Source organism: Zootoca vivipara, chromosome 14 (assembly GCF_965207765.1).
Source record: "Zootoca vivipara chromosome 14, rZooViv2.hap1.1, whole genome shotgun sequence".
Lineage (NCBI taxonomy): Eukaryota > Metazoa > Chordata > Lepidosauria > Squamata > Lacertidae > Zootoca > Zootoca vivipara.
Window position 1 is genome coordinate 2588982 of NC_142597.1, and position 19045 is coordinate 2608026.

Consider the following 19045-nt stretch of genomic DNA (forward strand, 5'->3'; position numbering starts at 1 on the left):
CACAACTGTCCACAGTGAGGCAACTGGGGAGTTACAGTGGAAGGAAATTCATTGCTTCCAGTCTGGTGACATCAGCTTGTTGCGACTGGACTAAGCTAAGCCTGGAATGTCCTGGCCCTTCCGTTGCTTGTTATAATCCCCCCCAGGGTCTGACCTCATGCTCCAGTCTGCACTCTTCCCATTGCTTTATGAATGGAAACATCAGGACATAACACGGGAGCCTGGGCTGGAAGGATGGCTCCCACCTTCACCAAGGCTTTGGAGACCCTCCCATCTACGCCAGCTCTGGCTCTGGAAACCGAACAGATGTCAGAACAGAAGGCCAGGGACCATGAGCCAAAGACAAGCAGGGGGAGTGTGTGAAACTTTTGCTTCCTGTTTGACTCCCAAGGCCTGATCTGGCTTGGAGCTCCCCAGCATCCATCCCCTACTGGGTGTCTGTTTCTGTGGAGAGGACAAAGCCTTGTAAACAGAATGGAGTCGTTTCTCTAGTGAGGAACGCAGCAGTTGCAGCACAATCTTTTCTGAATGGGAAAGTGAGCCAGCAAGAAGGGCAGTGAGAATGAGCAAAAGAGAGGAATTGGCAGGAAATGTTTAGAGAGGAGCAGGACGAAACAACTGGGAGGACAGTGAAGAGTGAGTTTGGGGGCGGGGGGAGGCATTAGCAGCAGAACCTAGCATCAAAGTCCTCGCATGCCTGTTTCCCAACTTTCTTTCTCCATATACAAGCTGCCCATCTCCTTTTCCCCTTGCTTTTTTGTCTTTATCGGATGCTTCAGCTGTAAGAAATCTTTCTGAATTTTTGTGGCAGTTGCAAAGCAGCAGTGTGAAAAGGGCGAGAAGAGAACTGAGCTGAGTACCAGGCAACAGAAGGCTTGGGCTGTGGGGTCCTGGCCCCATAGCATATCATGGAGATACACACTTCGTCTCAGTTGCTTAACCAGCATTCTCCACTCAGCACCCATGCAACTGATGCTGCTGTGAGTCAGATGCTCACAGAAGGTACCTTCACATGTTAGGAGGAAGTGCCAGAAGAAGACTCCTGAGTGATTTGTGCTTCCTTTTTTGGCACCTTCAGGGTAACATGTGGCTGCTTTATTGGGCCCTGCATGTTGGCCTGGATTCCCAAACTGCAGCGGAAAGGAAATGCACAGAAACTGCAGGCACTTGGCTCACTCCCAGCTGTCTTGTACCTGGTGGAAAGATGATATGGCTGCAGTCCCAAGCTTGCATGTGCTGGAAATGTGTGCGCACACTGAGGATTTACCCCTGCAGCAACTTCAGCATGGCTTGCTCATACAAGCCATCAGATCATTTCTTAGCTCCCCCCAACCTTTCTTGCTGGCATAGGCAAATGAAGCAGCCGGCATCCTCTTCGATTTCTGGGGACTGTTGCTTACATGCGTGTAATAGGTGGGTTGATGAAGGCTAGGACTTGAAAAGCTGTCAACATAAGCTTGAGAACACATGAGCTGCATACTATTCTGGTGCCTGGTGATTTTCCAAGATGGAAGGAAATTTCAAGAGCAGCTTCACCTTTTAAAGGAAGAACAAGTGAGTGGTACTCCTGAAGTGCAGAAGAAACTCATCCATCTCCACGAAGCAGTGTGGCCAAATAGCAATGCTGCCTTTGTGGACTGGAATATGCACAAGATCTTACTCGTCAGTTAGTATTCCAGGAGAACTATACTGCATTCAGCTCTAGCTAGCAGCAAACTTGCCCCTTGAACAGAGTGACAAGATAACTTGCTAGAGGAGAGCAAGGCAAGAAGGATGTGCCTGCCGTCCTCATTTGCCAGCCTCTCAGTTTGCGGGGCTCCCTCAGAATGTCCGTACTTGGAGGTGTCTGATACTCCAGATCATTCCATAACCAAAGAAGGACCGAGTAGAACAGGTGGAAGAGCACCTAATGTTTGCCATTAGGAACTGCTTCAGCTACAACATTTTGCACCGCTTTGTCAAACGCTGCCAGAAGTATTTGGCCATGGGGCTGGAGAGTCAATAACAGCAGGTTAAAAACACACCACCCTCTTTGCTTTTATAAGTACTCAGGCTGAGAACTTCATGACTTTTTGGCACTTGGAACACTAAAGCCATCCCTTCCTAATGTTAAACTCTAGTAGGCATAGGGGACCATTTGACACTCAGGAGTCCTTGCTCAATAGTATTCTCTTTGGCCTTGGCAATGAGACTCTGTTGATGTGGCACTCAGGCAGGTGTGCCAACTCTAGGGGGTGGAGGTGTCGTCAGCCCTCTCAATACCCCCCCCCAATGAAGGGGCAGAGGAGGCTGAACCACTGAGCATGGCGCAGCATAATAGTCAGGCTTCTCCCAAGTGCAAGAGAGGACCAGCTGTGGCCATTGAAACTGCGGCCCTGGACAAGGCCTCCTCCTGACAACACACATGCAATGTTACAGGCATGCGGCGCACATTGTGTACCACGCCACTTCCCCCCATCTTCATCGCAAGGTGGCGTCTCTGCACACAGGAGAATACAAATGACTCACATTTTATCTCTCCACACTTTCCTCAAGTCTGGAGGTACATTTTGCTCCCCTAGAGAGATGCTTGTGTTGGGGAGATTCATTCCCCGTCTGCAGTCATAGGTTTATTGTATATCATATGACTGTATTTGTTTTCATTCCACAGAGTGGATGTGACGTAGACAGGATGTTTGTCTTACTGTGTTCCTAAGTGGGACTGTTGTTCCTTTGTTCTTTCTCTTTACTGCCTGTGATGCTAGAGAGAGGGAGCCATGATGAAGAGCTCCGAGTCTGTTTATATGTAAATAAACTAGCTTAGCCAGAATGCTGTGCTACTGAGTCTGTTTCGCAACTGCGCAAACCTCTGCAGATGTGGAAGGTGTGCTGGTGCTTCATCACACCAGTCACTGTGATGTTCGGGCTGAAGAACACTCCAGAAGCTCCTGAACGATCTCCCAGGAGGGAGGGAACATGCCAGTCGGGTATGTGTCTCTGCCATGGCCTTACTCACGAGTAGGCACCCTCGTTGGACATGCTGACAGCTTGTTCATGAGATGCAGAAGTGTGGTCAGACAAGACATGAGTCAGTTGCAGGTCATCTCAGTGTCATGTCTTAAGCCGTCCTGTGAGAACTTGCAGTGAAATTCCCCAAACTTCTTGGAACTCCCCACAGCCCTGGGATTACAAATGCAATAAACGTCACTGGTCCAAAGGTCATGGCCAAAACATGATAAAACTGGGGGTGTACAGTTTCCTGAGAAGTGAACTATCTAGGTTGCTTGCCTGGCAGTTTTTCAGTTAAAATTAAATTTTGTGCAGAGTGCTCTCATGCCTTTCTTCCCTTCGGGGATGAAAACTAATCGACCCAAGACAGTTTAAAAACAACAAGGTTTTGTAAAGGCATTTTGTCTCTGGTCAGTAAGATTCTTTAAAATTTATGGTTTCTTGTTAAGAGAAAGTTTTATTTTTTTCAAACTGCTCACAAGGGAGAATTTTTGTTAAGGATAAGTAATTGTCATGAAGGTACAGATAGGCTCAAGTCAATTTTTAAAATATGCATCTGTAAACATTATTTTTTATTTTTGTGTCAACATACCCATGAAATAAAACAGATCACCTGCAGATCATGAGTTTAATACTTCCTTCTTCCAAATGTAATCTGGTTGTGGCAGGGGTGGGGGAACACCAATCCATAGCCATGGATCAAGCCAAAACCCCAGCAGAAACTCACCCTCCCCAGAATTCCCACAGGGAGGGTTGCAGGGTCAGTGCAGTTTCATCAGTTTCTTCACGGGGAAAACCCAACAGCCCTTGTTAGCTTCAATGGACCAAGCACCACCAAGTCTCCCCATAACTGCTGCTAATATTTAGGCCCTGGCCTCTTAGTCAGACTCTGTTTGAGCCTAATTCTTGGCATTTCTGAGGCAACTTGACATCGTTCTTGTCCAGGAGGGTCAGCCAGGCCATCCAAGACACCAATAACACCACATGGAGATGTGGGACCTGTTTAGAGTGGGGAAAGTAGCTGGTTCTAGAAAGGGTGCTTATTTCACCCATCTGTCATCCTCTTGACAGCCTCACTTTCTTGTCCTCTTGTAGTCTTTTCTGCTTCAGAGTCACCCCAGGCCAACCTTGCTGCTTCTTCTCCAGGCGTTGCCACCACCCCTGTGGGCCTTTGCTCTCTTCCCACCTGTAGGATCTTGTGTGAGTTGGGCTGGGTGATGGACAAGTTGTGAATCCTCAAGGAGCACACTGTGAGCGGGGTTCCCAGGCTGCAGGGATTTCAGCACAGGAGGAAGGAGGTTAGTCCAAGGCAATCCCCATGGATCCCTCACACAGAATCTTCTGCAAGAGCTGCCAGTTTCTAATGCAATAAAATGTTCCCATGACGAATGAGACAAGACCATTAAAGGCTGGATCTGCCTTGTAAAGCCAAATGGCCATAAGAAAAAAATCCCATATGAACCTACCCTACAGAGTCGCTTCTTTTGGTGTGGAGCGGCTGGCGCTCTGTGTTGGCCCTAAGAGTGTCCCCACTCACTCGTAGACTTGATCACTTAGCTTTTTGACAAATGGGTAAGTTTCAACAATTCCAGGCCTGGGAACCTAGGGGAGTCCATTGTTTTGCTGACAAAAGAGGTTCTCTGCAAGAAGCTGGAGGTGCTGACACCTACCGTAGTTGGTTTCTGCTAATCCAGGTGTGCTCTTTTTGCAGCTCACTTCATCTGCAGCCGTTTCCTCCGTTATGAGCCAGTCTTTGAAATCTGACCTGCCCTTAGCTCTGCTACTACTGGCCAGTGATATATATGCTGTGGATCTGGTGCTCTTCTGGTTGACAATGGCACAGTTGATCATTGCTCAGCGTTGGAGATCTGCTTCAAAGCTACTAAGGGAGGCCAGGATAAATAACATCTGGAATGTAGTCCTATCAGAACATCTCGTGCAACTTAGGAGGGTAGTAAGAGACTTCTCTTAGAGGGAAGCCTGGCTCCTTTTCTTTGTTCCTTAACAAGGACCAGCCCTCCCTTTCTCTTCCTGTAACCCAGGTCTCCATGTGCAAAGGCTATATGGTGGCCTCCTAGATGCAAGGGCTGCTCTGAGTATGACACCAGAGTATGACAGGCGAGCTTCTCTGTGTGTCAAGCTTCTTGAAACACTTCTGCAGAAGTGCAACCCCCCCCCAAAAAAAAGAGGCATAAGGAGAGCTATCCCAAAATTACTTTGAATTCTGTGACTGATCTAAAGTAAGGTACATGTGTACAGGACTTCAGCCTCACTGCTCCCGCTTGTCATGGGGAAAAGGAAGAATTTACTGTTTTATTCCTTCTATTGCTCCTGTCACATTTACAGTTCCTATTGCTGTTTCTTTACTCTTCTTGTTTTGTTTTTTAATGTAGATGTTGTGTTGTATTTGGATATATTGTTAATGGGTTTATTGATTATGTCTCCCTTGGTGGCTAGATAGGAGGCAGTAGAGTAGGAGGCTCCCAAATGAATAAATTCCACGTGGCACAGAAACACTACCTTCCCTGGCCAGCTGAATTTCTATGTACAACAGCCCTCTCTGGTTTCCAACCTCCCTAGACAGGAGAATAAAGGGTGTCAGAGCTAGTCTTGTGTGTTCTATGTAGTTAGCCCCACATTCATATATATATAAATATAAAGATTCTCAAAATTGCTGGATCTTGCTGCCACTAATTATGTTGTTTTCAACCAAGTATGTGTCGCCCAGGGGCATAAAGGCAAGAAAGCTCTTGGTGTGCAATGAACAATTTTGCCTTTTACTCCAGGGCTGTTTCCTTCCCCCTTTTTGAGACCTTCTGGGTGTACCCATGAGAATGGGTATCTTAGCTCCCCATCAGCTCCTAAGCAAAGCCTAGGAGCATGTGGCTTCCAGATGGCTGGGCTGGGCTGGGTCCAGGTGGTACTGAGCAAAGAGATTTGTCATGGTCCCAGCTGGCAAGTGAACTGCCTGGAGGAAGGGTGACGTGGCAGTGTTGGGAATTGACCCCTCGCCCCGTGCCTGGATGGAAGAAGGGGGCAGGAGGCCAGTTGCGGGCACTGCCACTGGGTCTTTGCCCTTTGGCAGGCCAGCTTTCGCTGTCATTTGGATGTTTTTAAGAGCTGGCTAGGAACATGGCTCTGGCAGGCTGGCGTGGCAGGGAAGGATGAGGGGGGGGGGAGAGACCTTGTTTCTTAAAGGATCCAGGATCCCCTGGTGCTTTGCTGCAGAAGGAGGGAGAGCAGCAACAAGAGAGAACATGAAAACTCTTGTAAAGGTTTAGATTGCCTGCGCTAAGGCCCCAACTTTCGTCACTGTGGCAACATGGCATAAGATTTGGTTTCCATAGCTACCTTCACAGCTGCAGAACAAGCTATAGATACTTTGGGGAAAGAGAAGGGGGGTTATCCGGAATGAGCCAATTTCGCAGGGAAAACAGGAATTTATCCTGTGGGGTATAGTTGCTTAGGAGAAAAAGCAGGAGTGTGAGTGCTATATTCTGCAGTCTGGTCCCCTCCACAGGAGCTTCAAATGGGTCACGACATAGACTTCAACAATGTTGTTCCTTTTTTATTTTTAAAGCAAGCTGCTAGTCCCTAAGGCTCAAAGATATGTCCCCAGTGTCTGGAGAAATCTAGAATCCAGAGGGAGATGTGATGACCAGGATTTACAGCAGTATGGCTTCCGTGTCGTGTACACTTCTTTGTTCTTTCCCATGACTAGCAGAGGAAATTATGCAAAACAAACATGTCCTTAAATTGCATAATATACACATGCTGCAGGATAATGTTTTTCTTTTTGGAGAAATGGTTTAAGCATGGCAGAGGATTTTGATTGGGGAAAAGGGGAAGGGGAAAAAATGCAACCTTAATTTTATGGTCATGTCTAGATGTTCGTGTCTCATCCCCATTCTTGCAGCTGAGCACTGTGCTGAGCAAACCAGGTGCATAGGAAGTATCCCAGAAAAGGGTGGGTGCTTTCCCCCCTCCAGGGTATGCAGAACACTCTCCTGGACTATGGAAGCAGCATGTCTAGTCCCTGAAATAAGAGCCATCTGGTTGTGCTGAAGGTGTTTGTTTAGGGGATAACATTGGGTGGGCAAGTTTACAGCTGTTTTCTAACCGCTTTATTATGTGCTTTCTTTTCTCTCCTTCCGGCCGCCACCTCCAGCTTGTGGAGCAACCCTGCAGGACAGTCAAGGGAACTTCTCCTCCCCCGAGTTTCCCAATGGGTACTCTGCACACATGCACTGCATCTGGAGGATATCCGTCACCCCAGGGGAGAAGGTAGCTGCCGCTCCACCCATCTCACAACCCCTGGCCCCTCCCGCTCCTGGTTTCAACTCATTGCCATTATGGAGGCTAGGACAGTGTTTCCCAACCTTGTGCCTCCAGCTGTTTTTGTACTACAGCTCCCATCATCCCTAGCTAGCAAGACCAGTGGTCAGGAATGATGGGAATTGTAGTCCGAAAACAGCTGGAGGCACAAGGTTCGGAAACACTGGGCTAGGATATATGGAAGTGATCGTTACCAATCTCATGTTGTGGGCTGAGCAGGGGCAGAGGAGGCGGGGGCGGGGGGGCAGTCCGCCCCAGGTACTGCCCTGGAGGGGGTGTCACTTGGGGCCGCGCCCCCGCCCCTCACCTCTGCACAGCAGCCTGAAAAGAAAAAAAAGCTGCAGGCGTGCCTGCTGAAATCGCTGCGTGGGTGCCTGCTAGGGGGGGGTGGCACTCGGGGCCGCGCCCCCGCCCCGCAATCAGCGCCTAAGCCTGGACCATTTAGGCTCCGTTTAGAAGGCGGGGGGCGATCCCCCTCTACCTAACATGCGTGCACAGCATCCCGCTGCACATGCGTACAACGTAGAGGGGATCGCCCCCCCCCGCGACTTCTAAATGGAGCCTAAACGGAGCGTCCAGGCTCCAGATAGTTAGCCCACTGGTGCGGCGGGCTGCCGCGCCAGAAGTTGTGAGGGGGCACGATCCCCCTCTACCTAGCACGCGTGCGCAGTGGGATGCGTGCGCACGCATGCTAGCTAGAGGGGGGCGTGATCCCCCTCTACGTAGTGACGCATGCATCATTACATAGCGACGGCGCGCCCTCGGGGGTGTGGCAATTTGCCGCCCCGGGTGTCGCGGCGCCTTGCTACGCCCCTGGGGCTGAGCTTTCTTATCCTTTGAATCCACATCCCACAACAGGAAGGCAGGATGGGATCAGCCAACTGAAGTTTGATCTGGGTGTGTGAGTGAAGGCTTGTTCTCCCCTTCTTGTGCACTGTCTTCCTCCTTTGACCCCATCTTAACACTGCTTCTGAAGTAACATTTCCCTTAGTTGTGAAAACTAGGACATTTGAATGTTGTGCTGCTGGAAAGTAAAGTTATCAGATGCATGCTATGAGGAGAAGACTCCAGCTTTGTGAGGGGCCTTTCATGGTATTACAAAGATGCATTTGCAGGACCAGAGCAGGGAAACAAAAAGATAGAAACTCGATTTCTTTCTCTTGTTTACTCAGCTATTTGTGAGGTTTGCAGACAATAACAAAATTTTCCCATCATCTGTTAACCTTTACAATATCCGTGTCTCTAATACCGCTCTCTTAAGCTGTAGGTTTATCTCTGTTTCCAATGACTTGAAATAGAGAGTGATACTTCATGTCAAGCAAAGTGTGAGCTGGACTCAGGCACAAATTTGGGGCCATTTCCAGACTTATGAGCCTAAATGACTGCTATCTTTGGATCAACATTGTCTGCAATTGTTTTCCACAGTTGCAAAAGGACACATGATTTCAGCAGTCAGAGCTTGAAGTTGTCGGGTTTTTTGTGCTTCTGGAGCTATTCTGGGGGGGTCTAAAAGCATCTCAAAAGTGCAGATCCAGAGTAATAATAGGTGAAATCTGAACCAGTGCCAATGACCTGTTGGCCTCTTCAGTATTGCTCACAGCATGGCCACATTTTTAATGGCGCTTGCTTGTGCACTTTAAAAGCAGCCTGAATTACATACAGCATGACACATTTCTGCTAAATGAAGAGGTGACAGCCCTAACTTGGTAAGGAATGGGACAGAGTTTAAGAAGGACTAAGTTCTGGGACCTGAGGGAGCTGAGCACCAGCTCCAATAATCTGGAAGCAGAGATGTAGTCCCAAACAGGCAGGGGCAAAGACAGATTATCATCAGTGGTGCAATTGGAGCCTTTGCACCAGGGCCCAGACTCTCAGTTTTTAAAAGAGAAAGAGAGAGACAGTTAGTCTTCTAGGAAGAAAATTACAGAACATTTTGAAGTAATGTTTTGTACCCGCTTCTTACTCAGGGTGTAATCTCTGCTTGCTCCTCAGATCATTCTGAACTTCACATCCATGGATGTGTACCGAAGTCGGCTGTGCTGGTATGACTACGTGGAGGTGAGAGACGGATTCTGGAGGAAGGCAAGCCTGCGAGGTAACCATTGGGAATATATAAATATTAGAAACTCCACTCAGGCAGGAGCAGGGGAACAAATCACGAAATCTTTGAACTGTTTCCTTTTCTCCCTGTGATACTGCCATACTTGTGTAGCACCCAATATGCTCACTTGTGATGAGTAATTGTACTTCCCTTAGAATCATTATCAGCTCATTCATCACTGGCCATATCCAGGGCCCTTTGGAGAGTGTGTTAAATTCAATCAAGGGTGAATAAAAAGCACTGCACTTTGTTCCTTCTTTACCTGAGAGCAGTTTTACTCTGCTGTAAAGGACAACCTGGTTACAGGAACTGTAGTTTGGGCAGACTATTTTAAAATGATGGAGGCAGATATGTGTTGGTGGTCTGTGATTAATAAACTAGCCAGTTTGCTCACAGCAAAGGCCCTTATATCAGATGTGGCTGCACTTTGTCATTTAGAAGGGAACTTCATCTTGATCTAAGCGCCTTACTGCGAGCAAACTGGCTAGTTTATTAATCACAGCATTGATGTAAAATCTGTTCCTTTCCTGGGCAATCTGCCCAGTGGTGTAACTGTTCACCAGAAACAAAATAAAAAAAATTCCTTCCAGCAGCACCTTAGAGACCAACTAAGTTTGTCATTGGTCTTAGTTGGTCTCTAAGGTGCTGCTGGAAGGATTTTTTTTATTTTGTTTCGACTACTTCAGACCAACACGGCTACCTACCTGTAACTGTTCAAAAGAAGTGTGTCTAATTTACATTATAAACTGGCATGACTTTAACAACCAAACCTCTGTTTCTATTATGGGCAGATATAAGACTCCTTTAGAATTCATTTTCTTCTGCATTTCCGCTGTTTTCCAGCCCTTTAATCCTTTCTTGTACGATTTCAGGTTCACAATAAATTATGCAATTAAAGTTACCGTATTTTTCGCTCCATAAGACGCACCTGACCAAAAGATGCACCTAATTTTTAGAGGAGGAGAGGGGGAAAGCCCTGGGTTTTTTTGGGGGGGTCAACTCACAGTTGTGCAGCTTACCTTGCAAAGGGGAAAAGCCCAATTTTTTGGGAGATCAGCTCAAAGTTGTGCAACTTCTTTTGCAAAGGGGAAAAGCTCCAGTTTTTTGAGCATCAGCTCACAGTTGTGCAGCTTACCTTGCAAAGGGGAAAAAATACTGTTTTTATGGAGTTCAACTCACAGTTCTGCAGCTTCTTTAGGAAAGGAAAGGAAAGGAAAGGAAAGGGAGACATTCCTGCAGTTTCCAGACAGATAATTTAATCAGCCAGTCACATGTCCTGGGGAAACACAACAATGGAGGTCTGGGCAAGGGGTTGGGGCTGGGAAGGGAGCTAACTTCTCTTATCTCCCTCCCAATCTCTTGCAATCAGCTGCTGAGTGGGTTCTCTTTCCCTCTTGTTAGCCTTTAGCTCTTTCTTTTAAAAAAAAGCACCACCTGCTTTTCGCCCCTGAGCAATTCAGCTCCAGGGACCACGCATTCGCCCCATAAGATGCACAGACATTTCCTCTTACTTTTTAGGAGGAAAAAAGTGTGTCTTATGGAGCGAATACGGTACATGTGTGTGTGTGTGTGCATATAAGCTTTTATACTTTTCCTGTTTTTCTTTTGCTTCCAAGATCCAAGTTGTCAAAGAATTTTACACATTTGGCAATGGGTTGGGAATAGAGGTTAGGGCTGGGTAGCTAATCTTCCTTTAATGATCTTTTTCCATTTCTGATGTGTCGACATACATTATCTCTTTATTTCCTGCTCTATTCACCTTGTGGCATGTACATGCTTCATCTTTTATTGTGTTTTAAGTATTTTGTTGGAAGCTGCCCAGAGTGGCTGGGGCAACCCAGTCAGATGGGCAGCATATAAATCATAAAATTATTATTATTAAAATTTATAAGGGGTATACAATAAATGGTATGGCAACAGAGGTGCAAGCAACATACCCAAGGAAGCCTGTGGTTTTTCTCCAGGTAGGTTTTGTGGGAATAAACTACCAGAGCCCATCTACTCTACGGACAGCCGCCTCTGGATAGAATTCAGCAGTAGCAGCAACTGGGTGGGAAAAGGATTCTTTGCTGTATATGAAGGTATTGTATTCTCTTCTTCCACTTGGCAGAGTCAGGGGAGGGAAGGGAAGGGTAGAGGTTAAATTTGGGAAGAGAGCCAGGCACGAGCTAGAAAAAAACCTGGAATCCAGAATATGATATTTCTCCTAGGTGACAGACAACCTAGGAGCATGTTTGGAAATCTGAGAAAGTGTCATGGGACTATTTCACAGAAGGAAAACTGATGTTGCTCAGAGAAACACACACAAATATCCTAAATGACAAAGCACAAACAGCCCAAACAGCTTGCTTTTAGCTTTTATGCTTTTAAATTGTTTTCTTTTATGCTTTTATTGTATGCTTTTTATCTTTTTAATGTAAACCATTTTGATATATTTTGTGATTTAGCGATAAACAAAAGGACTGCACAACTCAAAAAAATTAGCATTGCCCCCCTGTTCCCCAAACCCACCAGGCAGCAAGAGGCTCCCTTGGGTCATTCTTGTGAGTTTCAGTGGGAGGTTGCTAGACAAAAACACTCTCCCTGCCTCTTTCCCTTTCTATGAAAAATGCCTCTGGACCATCCTGGGGCCAACAGCCAGCCTGGGAAAGGGAGAGAAGAGGCTGGGTGGCTGGAGGCCCACACTTTCCTTTCCAACCAGTGCTGCATTACTCTCTTTTTTAAGGTTTGGATTTAAAAATCAGGAGGAACAGGGACCAAGTGCAGTTCCAGGTGTCCCATATCGGGGACCTCAGATTTAAATAAATCTGTCAAGTTTTCTACCTACCAAAGAAAGCAGCTTGCACAGTCCATCTTCCCAACTCAGCTTTTTGTTGGTCTCTGTGTGGCATTCATAGGGGAAATTTCTTTTGCTGCATTAAAGGCAGCCAGGTGGGCTTTGGCTGCATTAGTTGGTGGTGAGCTTCTTGCTCTGGAGTGTCATTCCCAGAGGTGCCCTTTAAAGAGAAATGGGGTGCATTTCTCATACTTTCATGTTCTACTTCCAGCCATCTGTGGGGGAGAGGTGAAGAAAGACAATGGGCACATCCAGTCTCCCAACTATCCTGATGACTACCGGCCCAATAAGTTGTGTGTTTGGAAGATTACTGTCTCTGAAGGATACCACGTGGGGCTTTCTTTCCTGTCATTTGAGGTACCAAAGGCATTGCCACAAGCAACTACCAGCATCTGGGTTGCCTTCCCAGTGCTATATTGTATCATTAAAAGGGACACGCAGTTCTCCCATTCCACAAGACAGGCATAAAGGGGGGGGGATAACTCTCTCTCCCCCCCCTCTCTCTCTCTGTGTGTGTGTGTGTTTAATATGCATGTTTTTTAAAATGCAGATCGTTTCTGCTGGGGTGTATGTGTGATAATGATCATAGTTGCCAGCAGGCAGGGAAAGGAAATTTCACCCTGTCTTCTACTGTTGTGGTTCTGATGAAATGGTTCCCTTTAATCAGTGCCCCCCCACACACACCTGCTATTTGCATTGTTAAAAATTATGTGCATGTTAAGTGCCAAGACAGCTTTGATGCCATGTCTGCTACAGCCTTTAGCCTTTTCTAGGATCTCAGTGCCTGAGTTGCATCCACATTTGAAAGCAACATGAGTCAAGTCAACAGGCTAGGATCTGGAAAACCAAAACCTCATTCCTGTCTCATTCTCAGCTTGGGCCCACTCAGAGCTTATTTACACAGTCACAAAAAGCACATGGGACTGTACCTCTCAAGACTGCGAGGTGGGATGGGTCACATGTTTCACTGTTTCTCTATTTATTTATTTTTCAAATGCCCTAGACACATAAAAGTAGCATATCATGGAATCCTTATCCTTTCTGGGTCTAGACATGGCAACCTAGGCATTCCACCCACCAGCGACTTACTTACTCACAGTTACTCATTATTGTTACTTGTTACTTCATGGCAGCAGCATGCAAGGCACATGGAACAAGAGAAGGGCAGCCTGCTCCCTCAGGGCTTAAAATCTACATTAGGTTGGACAAGCAGAGAGAAGGGGGGAGCAGGGCAGGAAGGATGGGCAGTGGTGGAATCTACACACATATAAAAAACGCTGTGAAAATGCTTTATTAAAAAAAGGTTTGGGGGGAAAATATTGAATTTCCCATAGCTCACCATCGCCATCTAGTGTCACATTTGTATAATGCACTTAAAGCATTTTATTTGCAGCTGTATAGCTGAGTCCAATGAGTAGCAGAGATAGAGTAAGACAGGGTCCAGTGACAGTGGAAGAGTGAGTAAGGCTGTCAAGGTGGGTTGTTTGAAGTGGACCTTTGCACCATGAGGGGAGAGCAAGTGTCCCTTCCGAGTTTGGGAATCTGTTGTTATTTCTTGAGGACTTGTGGATCTGCCCACCACCACCGCTCGTGACTGAGACAACCTGCAAGAGTCAACTCTGGCATCCCCATGCACTGTGTATCCTGGCTAAGACGGCATGAAATGTTCCCTAATCCTGCATTTCCCCCTCATTCCCACAGATTGAGCGCCATGATAGCTGTGCTTACGACTACCTGGAGATCCGGGATGGTAACACAGAGACAGGCAATCTGATAGGGAGGTACTGCGGTTACGATAAGCCCGATGACATTAAGAGCACCTCCAACAAGTTGTGGATGAAGTTTGTGTCCGATGGGTCCATCAACAAGGCTGGCTTTGCTGTCAATTTCTTCAAAGGTACCCCCGGTCCTTCCCCTAGGAAGCAACGGTGTTGTACATCAGGTTTCTGTGGGATGGGGAGCAGATTTCTGTGGGCTGAGCATCTGTGCTTATCCAGCTGAATAAAGGGCACATAACGATGCTCATTTGGATCCAAAGGATCAGCTTGTTCTGAGATCTTGATCTTAAAGCAAAGTGCTCCTGAAAGATTCACACCCGTTCACATGCTGCAGCTGACGTCTTACATAGCCTTCCCCAACCTGGTGCCTTCTGGATGTTTTGGAGTGCAACTTGCATTAGCCCCACATCTGAAGGGCACCAGGTTGCATTTTGTTGGGAAGGCATTCCGTGTGGTTGGTGTGTTCCTGTTCTGGCAATGAGGAGGCAGGCCTTGCACAGGAAAATGTGTATTTTGCTGAGCTGAGGAAAGCAGCATCCTCAGACTTCCAGAAGCTTTTTCTTTCCTGCCTCCACGGATATTTTTTTGTATGTATTTATGTAAAGCATTTTTAAATCCCATATTAAATCAAAAGCCTACCAAGACTTCTCATCTTCCTCCCTTTCTTCTTTGCAGGACTGGTAGTTTAGTCTCTGTCTCTCTCTCTCGTCTTGATAGCTACTTCTTTGAGGGCACGATAGGAAAAAGAAGCAAGGTAGAAACTCCTCCTGGAGTTTAACAGAGGAACAGAATTAGATGGAGGGATGGCATTGCAGGGGCTGGACTAGGTGACACTCTAGGTCCCCTCCAACCCTACAGTTCTATGGTTCTTTGACCCCAAAGTGGGCACCAAATAGACACCCAGCACCCTGGGACTTCTCTGCTGTTGTCTCCCTAGAAGTGGACGAGTGCTCCAGGCCCAACAATGGAGGCTGTGAGCAGCGCTGCGTCAACACTCTGGGAAGCTACAAGTGCGCCTGTGACCCTGGCTATGAGTTGGCCTCCGACAAGCGCAGGTGTGAGGGTGAGTATTGGAGGAGCGGGACCTCCTTTTCCTAGTTGACGCTACGAGGGCATGGCAGAAATCATTTTATTGAAGGATTTATACGCTGCTTCTCTTTAACATGAAAGTGGCTCACAACATAAAATCAATAAAACAACCAAAGCAAAGCACATACTTGCAAGTATGCAAACAGCCAAAGTAACGGCTGAATTAAAACAACCACCACCACTTACCTTATCATAGCCTCAAACAGCAGCAACTGGCAGTGCGATACTAGCCCTTATTGTGTTGGTAACCTGGAAGTGTAAAAATAATTCATGTTGGCCAACAATTTTCTGAAACAGCCAGGCCTTAGCTAAGTGCCTAAAGGAGTAAAGTGTTGGGAACTGGCATAACCTCTGCAAGGAGTGAATTTCACATAGTCGGTGCTACTACCCAGTGAGCTGTGCTCCTAGCAGATGACCTGCAAACCTCATATTAGAATAGCATTTAGAGGAGGCCTTAGACGTTGAATTGAAGAATTACAAGAGCCCATATGAAAGAAGGCAGTCCTTAAATATATAGGTCCCAAATCAATGAAGGCAGGAGGTTGATTGCACACCCTTTGTAGCAGAAGAGAGTTCCACATGGTGCCCATGGGGTGATAGCTTGGGATATGAGAGCCATATGCCCACCATGATTGACTGTTGGGTTTTCTGTCCTGCAGCTGCCTGTGGCGGATTCCTCACCAAACTGAATGGCTCCATCACAAGCCCTGGATGGCCAAAGGAATACCCGCCCAACAAGAACTGCATCTGGCAGCTGGTGGCACCCACCCAATACCGTATATCCTTGCAGTTTGACTTCTTTGAGACAGAGGGCAATGATGTGAGTGCTTGGCTTGAAGCAGAACTTCCTTCACTAACACTTTAGAGTGTCACACCCCTTAGGAGTGTATCCAGCTACCTTGCATCACCTGGGATTGGAAGTGAAGAGCTTCTAGGCCTCTACACCAATTTCTGAGGGTCAGAGATGAGGTGTATTCTAACACCCCCCGAGGAAAATTATTACGCAACCTTGGAGCAGCCACCCCAAAGGCCCTGATCCCTGCTGCAGTTGGTACCTGTATGAAGGTTGTGCTACCTGAGTTAGTATTTATGGGGAGGTATTGAGAAGGAATGAGTGGCAGGGGTGGAGGGGGAAGGGCAGGATGTGGATAGAGAGAAACATTTCTCCCTCTCCCCTAATAGTAGAACTCAGGGTCATCCAGTGAAACTGATTACGTAATAATAATAATAATAATAATAATTTATTTATTTATTTATTTATTTATTTATTTATACCCCGCCCATCTGGCTGAGTTTCCCCAGCCACTCTGGGTAGCTTCCAACAGAAGAATAAAATAATCGATTAAAGATTACGTGAACCTCCTTGTTCAGAGAAAGCAAACACAGAATGTCAACTACCGGAGGTGCAATCACATGGAAGGTCTGCTGTCCTCATGCTCTGTTTGTGAGCTTCCTAGAAGAATCTAGCTAACAATGGAAAACAGGATGCTGACCCGGATGGGCTTTCAGTCTGATGCAGCCAGGGGTCTTAGATTCTTATTAAGAAAACATTGTAGTGTCCTTTTGTTCTTTACAGATATAAGTGCACAAGGGGGGGGGAGCCCTTCTCATCCTTCCAACCCTAAACAATGTAAAACATCCCTATACCAAGGGAACATGGTGCATGGAAATCAAAGGCTGTCTTTCTGTGCTTGGGGCTGGAGGGAGCATATTTTAACCACAGGCATCACAATACTGTGGGCTGCATAGAAGATCCACAGACTTTCTCTTCTGGCCTCTTGCCCACCTTCACCTGTTTCTGCCTTTCCCGCAGGTCTGCAAGTATGACTTTGTAGAAGTGCGCAGCGGCCTCACCTCTGAGGCCAAACTACACGGCAAGTTTTGTGGGGCGGAAAAGCCTGATGTGATCACCTCCCAGTACAACAACATGCGCATTGAGTTCAAGTCTGACAACACTGTCTCCAAGAAGGGTTTCAAAGCTCATTTCTTCTCAGGTAGAGCCGCTTGGTGCACCAAAGGCATGGATATCTTTTGGCTCCTTCCCCTCATTCCAGCAACTAATCCCTTTTATACACTTACCTGTGCTTAGAGGATGCAGTCCCTGATCTCTCCCAACAGGAGCACTCTGGGGTTCTTTAAAGGATTGCTCTGCACTTAGCTCTGTTGGCAGACCCCACTGGAAGAAGGCATGGGGAAGGAATTCACCCCCACTCTTGAACCGAGTCCTAGGAGACTTAATGCTCCATATGATGACCTGCCCCCAATGCATACTGAGTCCCTTAAGAACTCCACACTTCAGAAATCTGTATTTTAAACCAGCAAAGTATTCTGTCTACACAGTGAGGTATTCCGCTTCTTTTCAGGCACACAAACATGAGTCTTGCCTAACCATCCTGATTCCTTTTTTCCTTCTCTCTTGGGCACTGTGTAAACATGGCCAAACGGTGCTGTTCCTCTTCTTTGTGTGTATACTTCCAGAGGGAGTTAACATACCCAGTAAGTTGTCCATCAGAATACCATGACTGCTATACTCCCAGTAGCCCATCCAGTCGTTCTCTCATGTGTGTGAAAATGTGGTTTTTGTCTTGGCCTGAACACAATTAGCCTCAGCCTCAATCCTATTGATGGCCCATTGACATCATATATTGCTGCAAAGACTGAGCCAATGTGTATTAAATAACACCATTTGCTGCCTTTATCTGTGAAAGCCCTTGCAAAGTGGTTAAATTATAAAGCAGGGAAAGAGCAGAGTTGCCAGGGGGGGGGGAGACGTTGAGGGAATACATTGTAATTCCCAGGGCTGATACTGCCAAGTGCAACCCTTTTAAAAGTCCCCTTAACTCAGATACTGTCTTTTATGCTGGTATTTAATAAAAATTCTCTTGAAACAGATGTAGCCTCCAAAATGGAATTTGGTTCAAAAAGCCCTAATTGTCTCATGATACTTGTACCACTGCTGAATTTTGCTCCCTTTTATTCAGTCTGCAACTAGCAAGGACATTTAGGATATTCTGCTTCTCAAACAATGCATTTGTCAGGTATAGAAACCAAGCCATTTGCAGGACTTTATGGCTGACAAACTCTGGCAGAGTGTTTTGAGGAAAACACTGCCTTGAAGAAGAATTAGTGGTGAGGGAGAGATTTATTGGTGATAGTTGCTTTGTTGTCAGTCTGGTGCTTCTGACAGCTATTCTTCAAATATGTTTTCTTATTTGGAGTGAATTAAATTGCATTGTTTTTGCTAAAATTGAGTTCTGGCTATCTGATGTGCCCTTAATTACATCAGATTAAAGAGCCACTTCAGATGACATAATTTAGGCATCTGTTTCCCTATCTAAGCATTTATCGTGAGCCATCCTTGTTAGCCATCTGAGTTGCTAGTTAATGGGAGAGGCAAGCAGTAGCTACAGTTGTGCTCAGCTGAGCTTTTTAAAATTCCCATAGATTTCATAGGGGCAACTGCCCCTATGGATTCCACCAGGGCTTCAGAGCTGGATCAGACTTTCCCTATTCCTAATTTAAAATCTGATTCTAGGGATGTGAGTATAAGGGCATGTGAGACATGCATGATGCCAGTCTTTTGTAAAATGGAAACAGTCAGATGCGAGTTCAGTATCCTTATCCTGAACAGAGTGACTTTGAGATAAGTGCGACAGGACCATATCCAGCGCTCATTCTGCTCAGAGCAGACCCATTGCGATTAATTAATCTAAGTTAGTCATGTCCATTAACTTCCATGGGTCTGTGCTGAGCAGGACTAGCACTGAATACAACCCAGTGCAACTGCATTCCTATGAAGTGTGTGAGAGAGAAGTGCAGCCAGCAAGAAGCTTTGCCAGATGCAGAGGCTGCCCTAACCTCACAGAAGCCGATATGGTTCTACCTGATTTTATATACTTCTTAAATATGCATGCAGGG

At 46.5% G+C, this 19045-nt stretch overlaps 1 protein-coding gene across 3 annotated transcripts in view; it reads left to right on the forward strand.

Annotated features, from left to right (window-relative positions):
- Positions 1 to 19045, forward strand: part of BMP1 (bone morphogenetic protein 1) — a 132500-nt gene that overhangs the window by 92001 nt on the left and 21454 nt on the right. For all 3 annotated transcript variants that reach the window (XM_035138994.3, XM_035138993.3, XM_088657724.1), the window contains 8 exons: positions 7157 to 7272; positions 9316 to 9418; positions 11389 to 11505; positions 12472 to 12617; positions 13962 to 14157; positions 14976 to 15101; positions 15787 to 15947; positions 16941 to 17121. In XM_035138994.3, the coding sequence (XP_034994885.1) occupies positions 7157 to 7272; positions 9316 to 9418; positions 11389 to 11505; positions 12472 to 12617; positions 13962 to 14157; positions 14976 to 15101; positions 15787 to 15947; positions 16941 to 17121 (1146 nt within the window). The remainder of the gene's footprint in view (positions 1 to 7156; positions 7273 to 9315; positions 9419 to 11388; positions 11506 to 12471; positions 12618 to 13961; positions 14158 to 14975; positions 15102 to 15786; positions 15948 to 16940; positions 17122 to 19045) is intronic.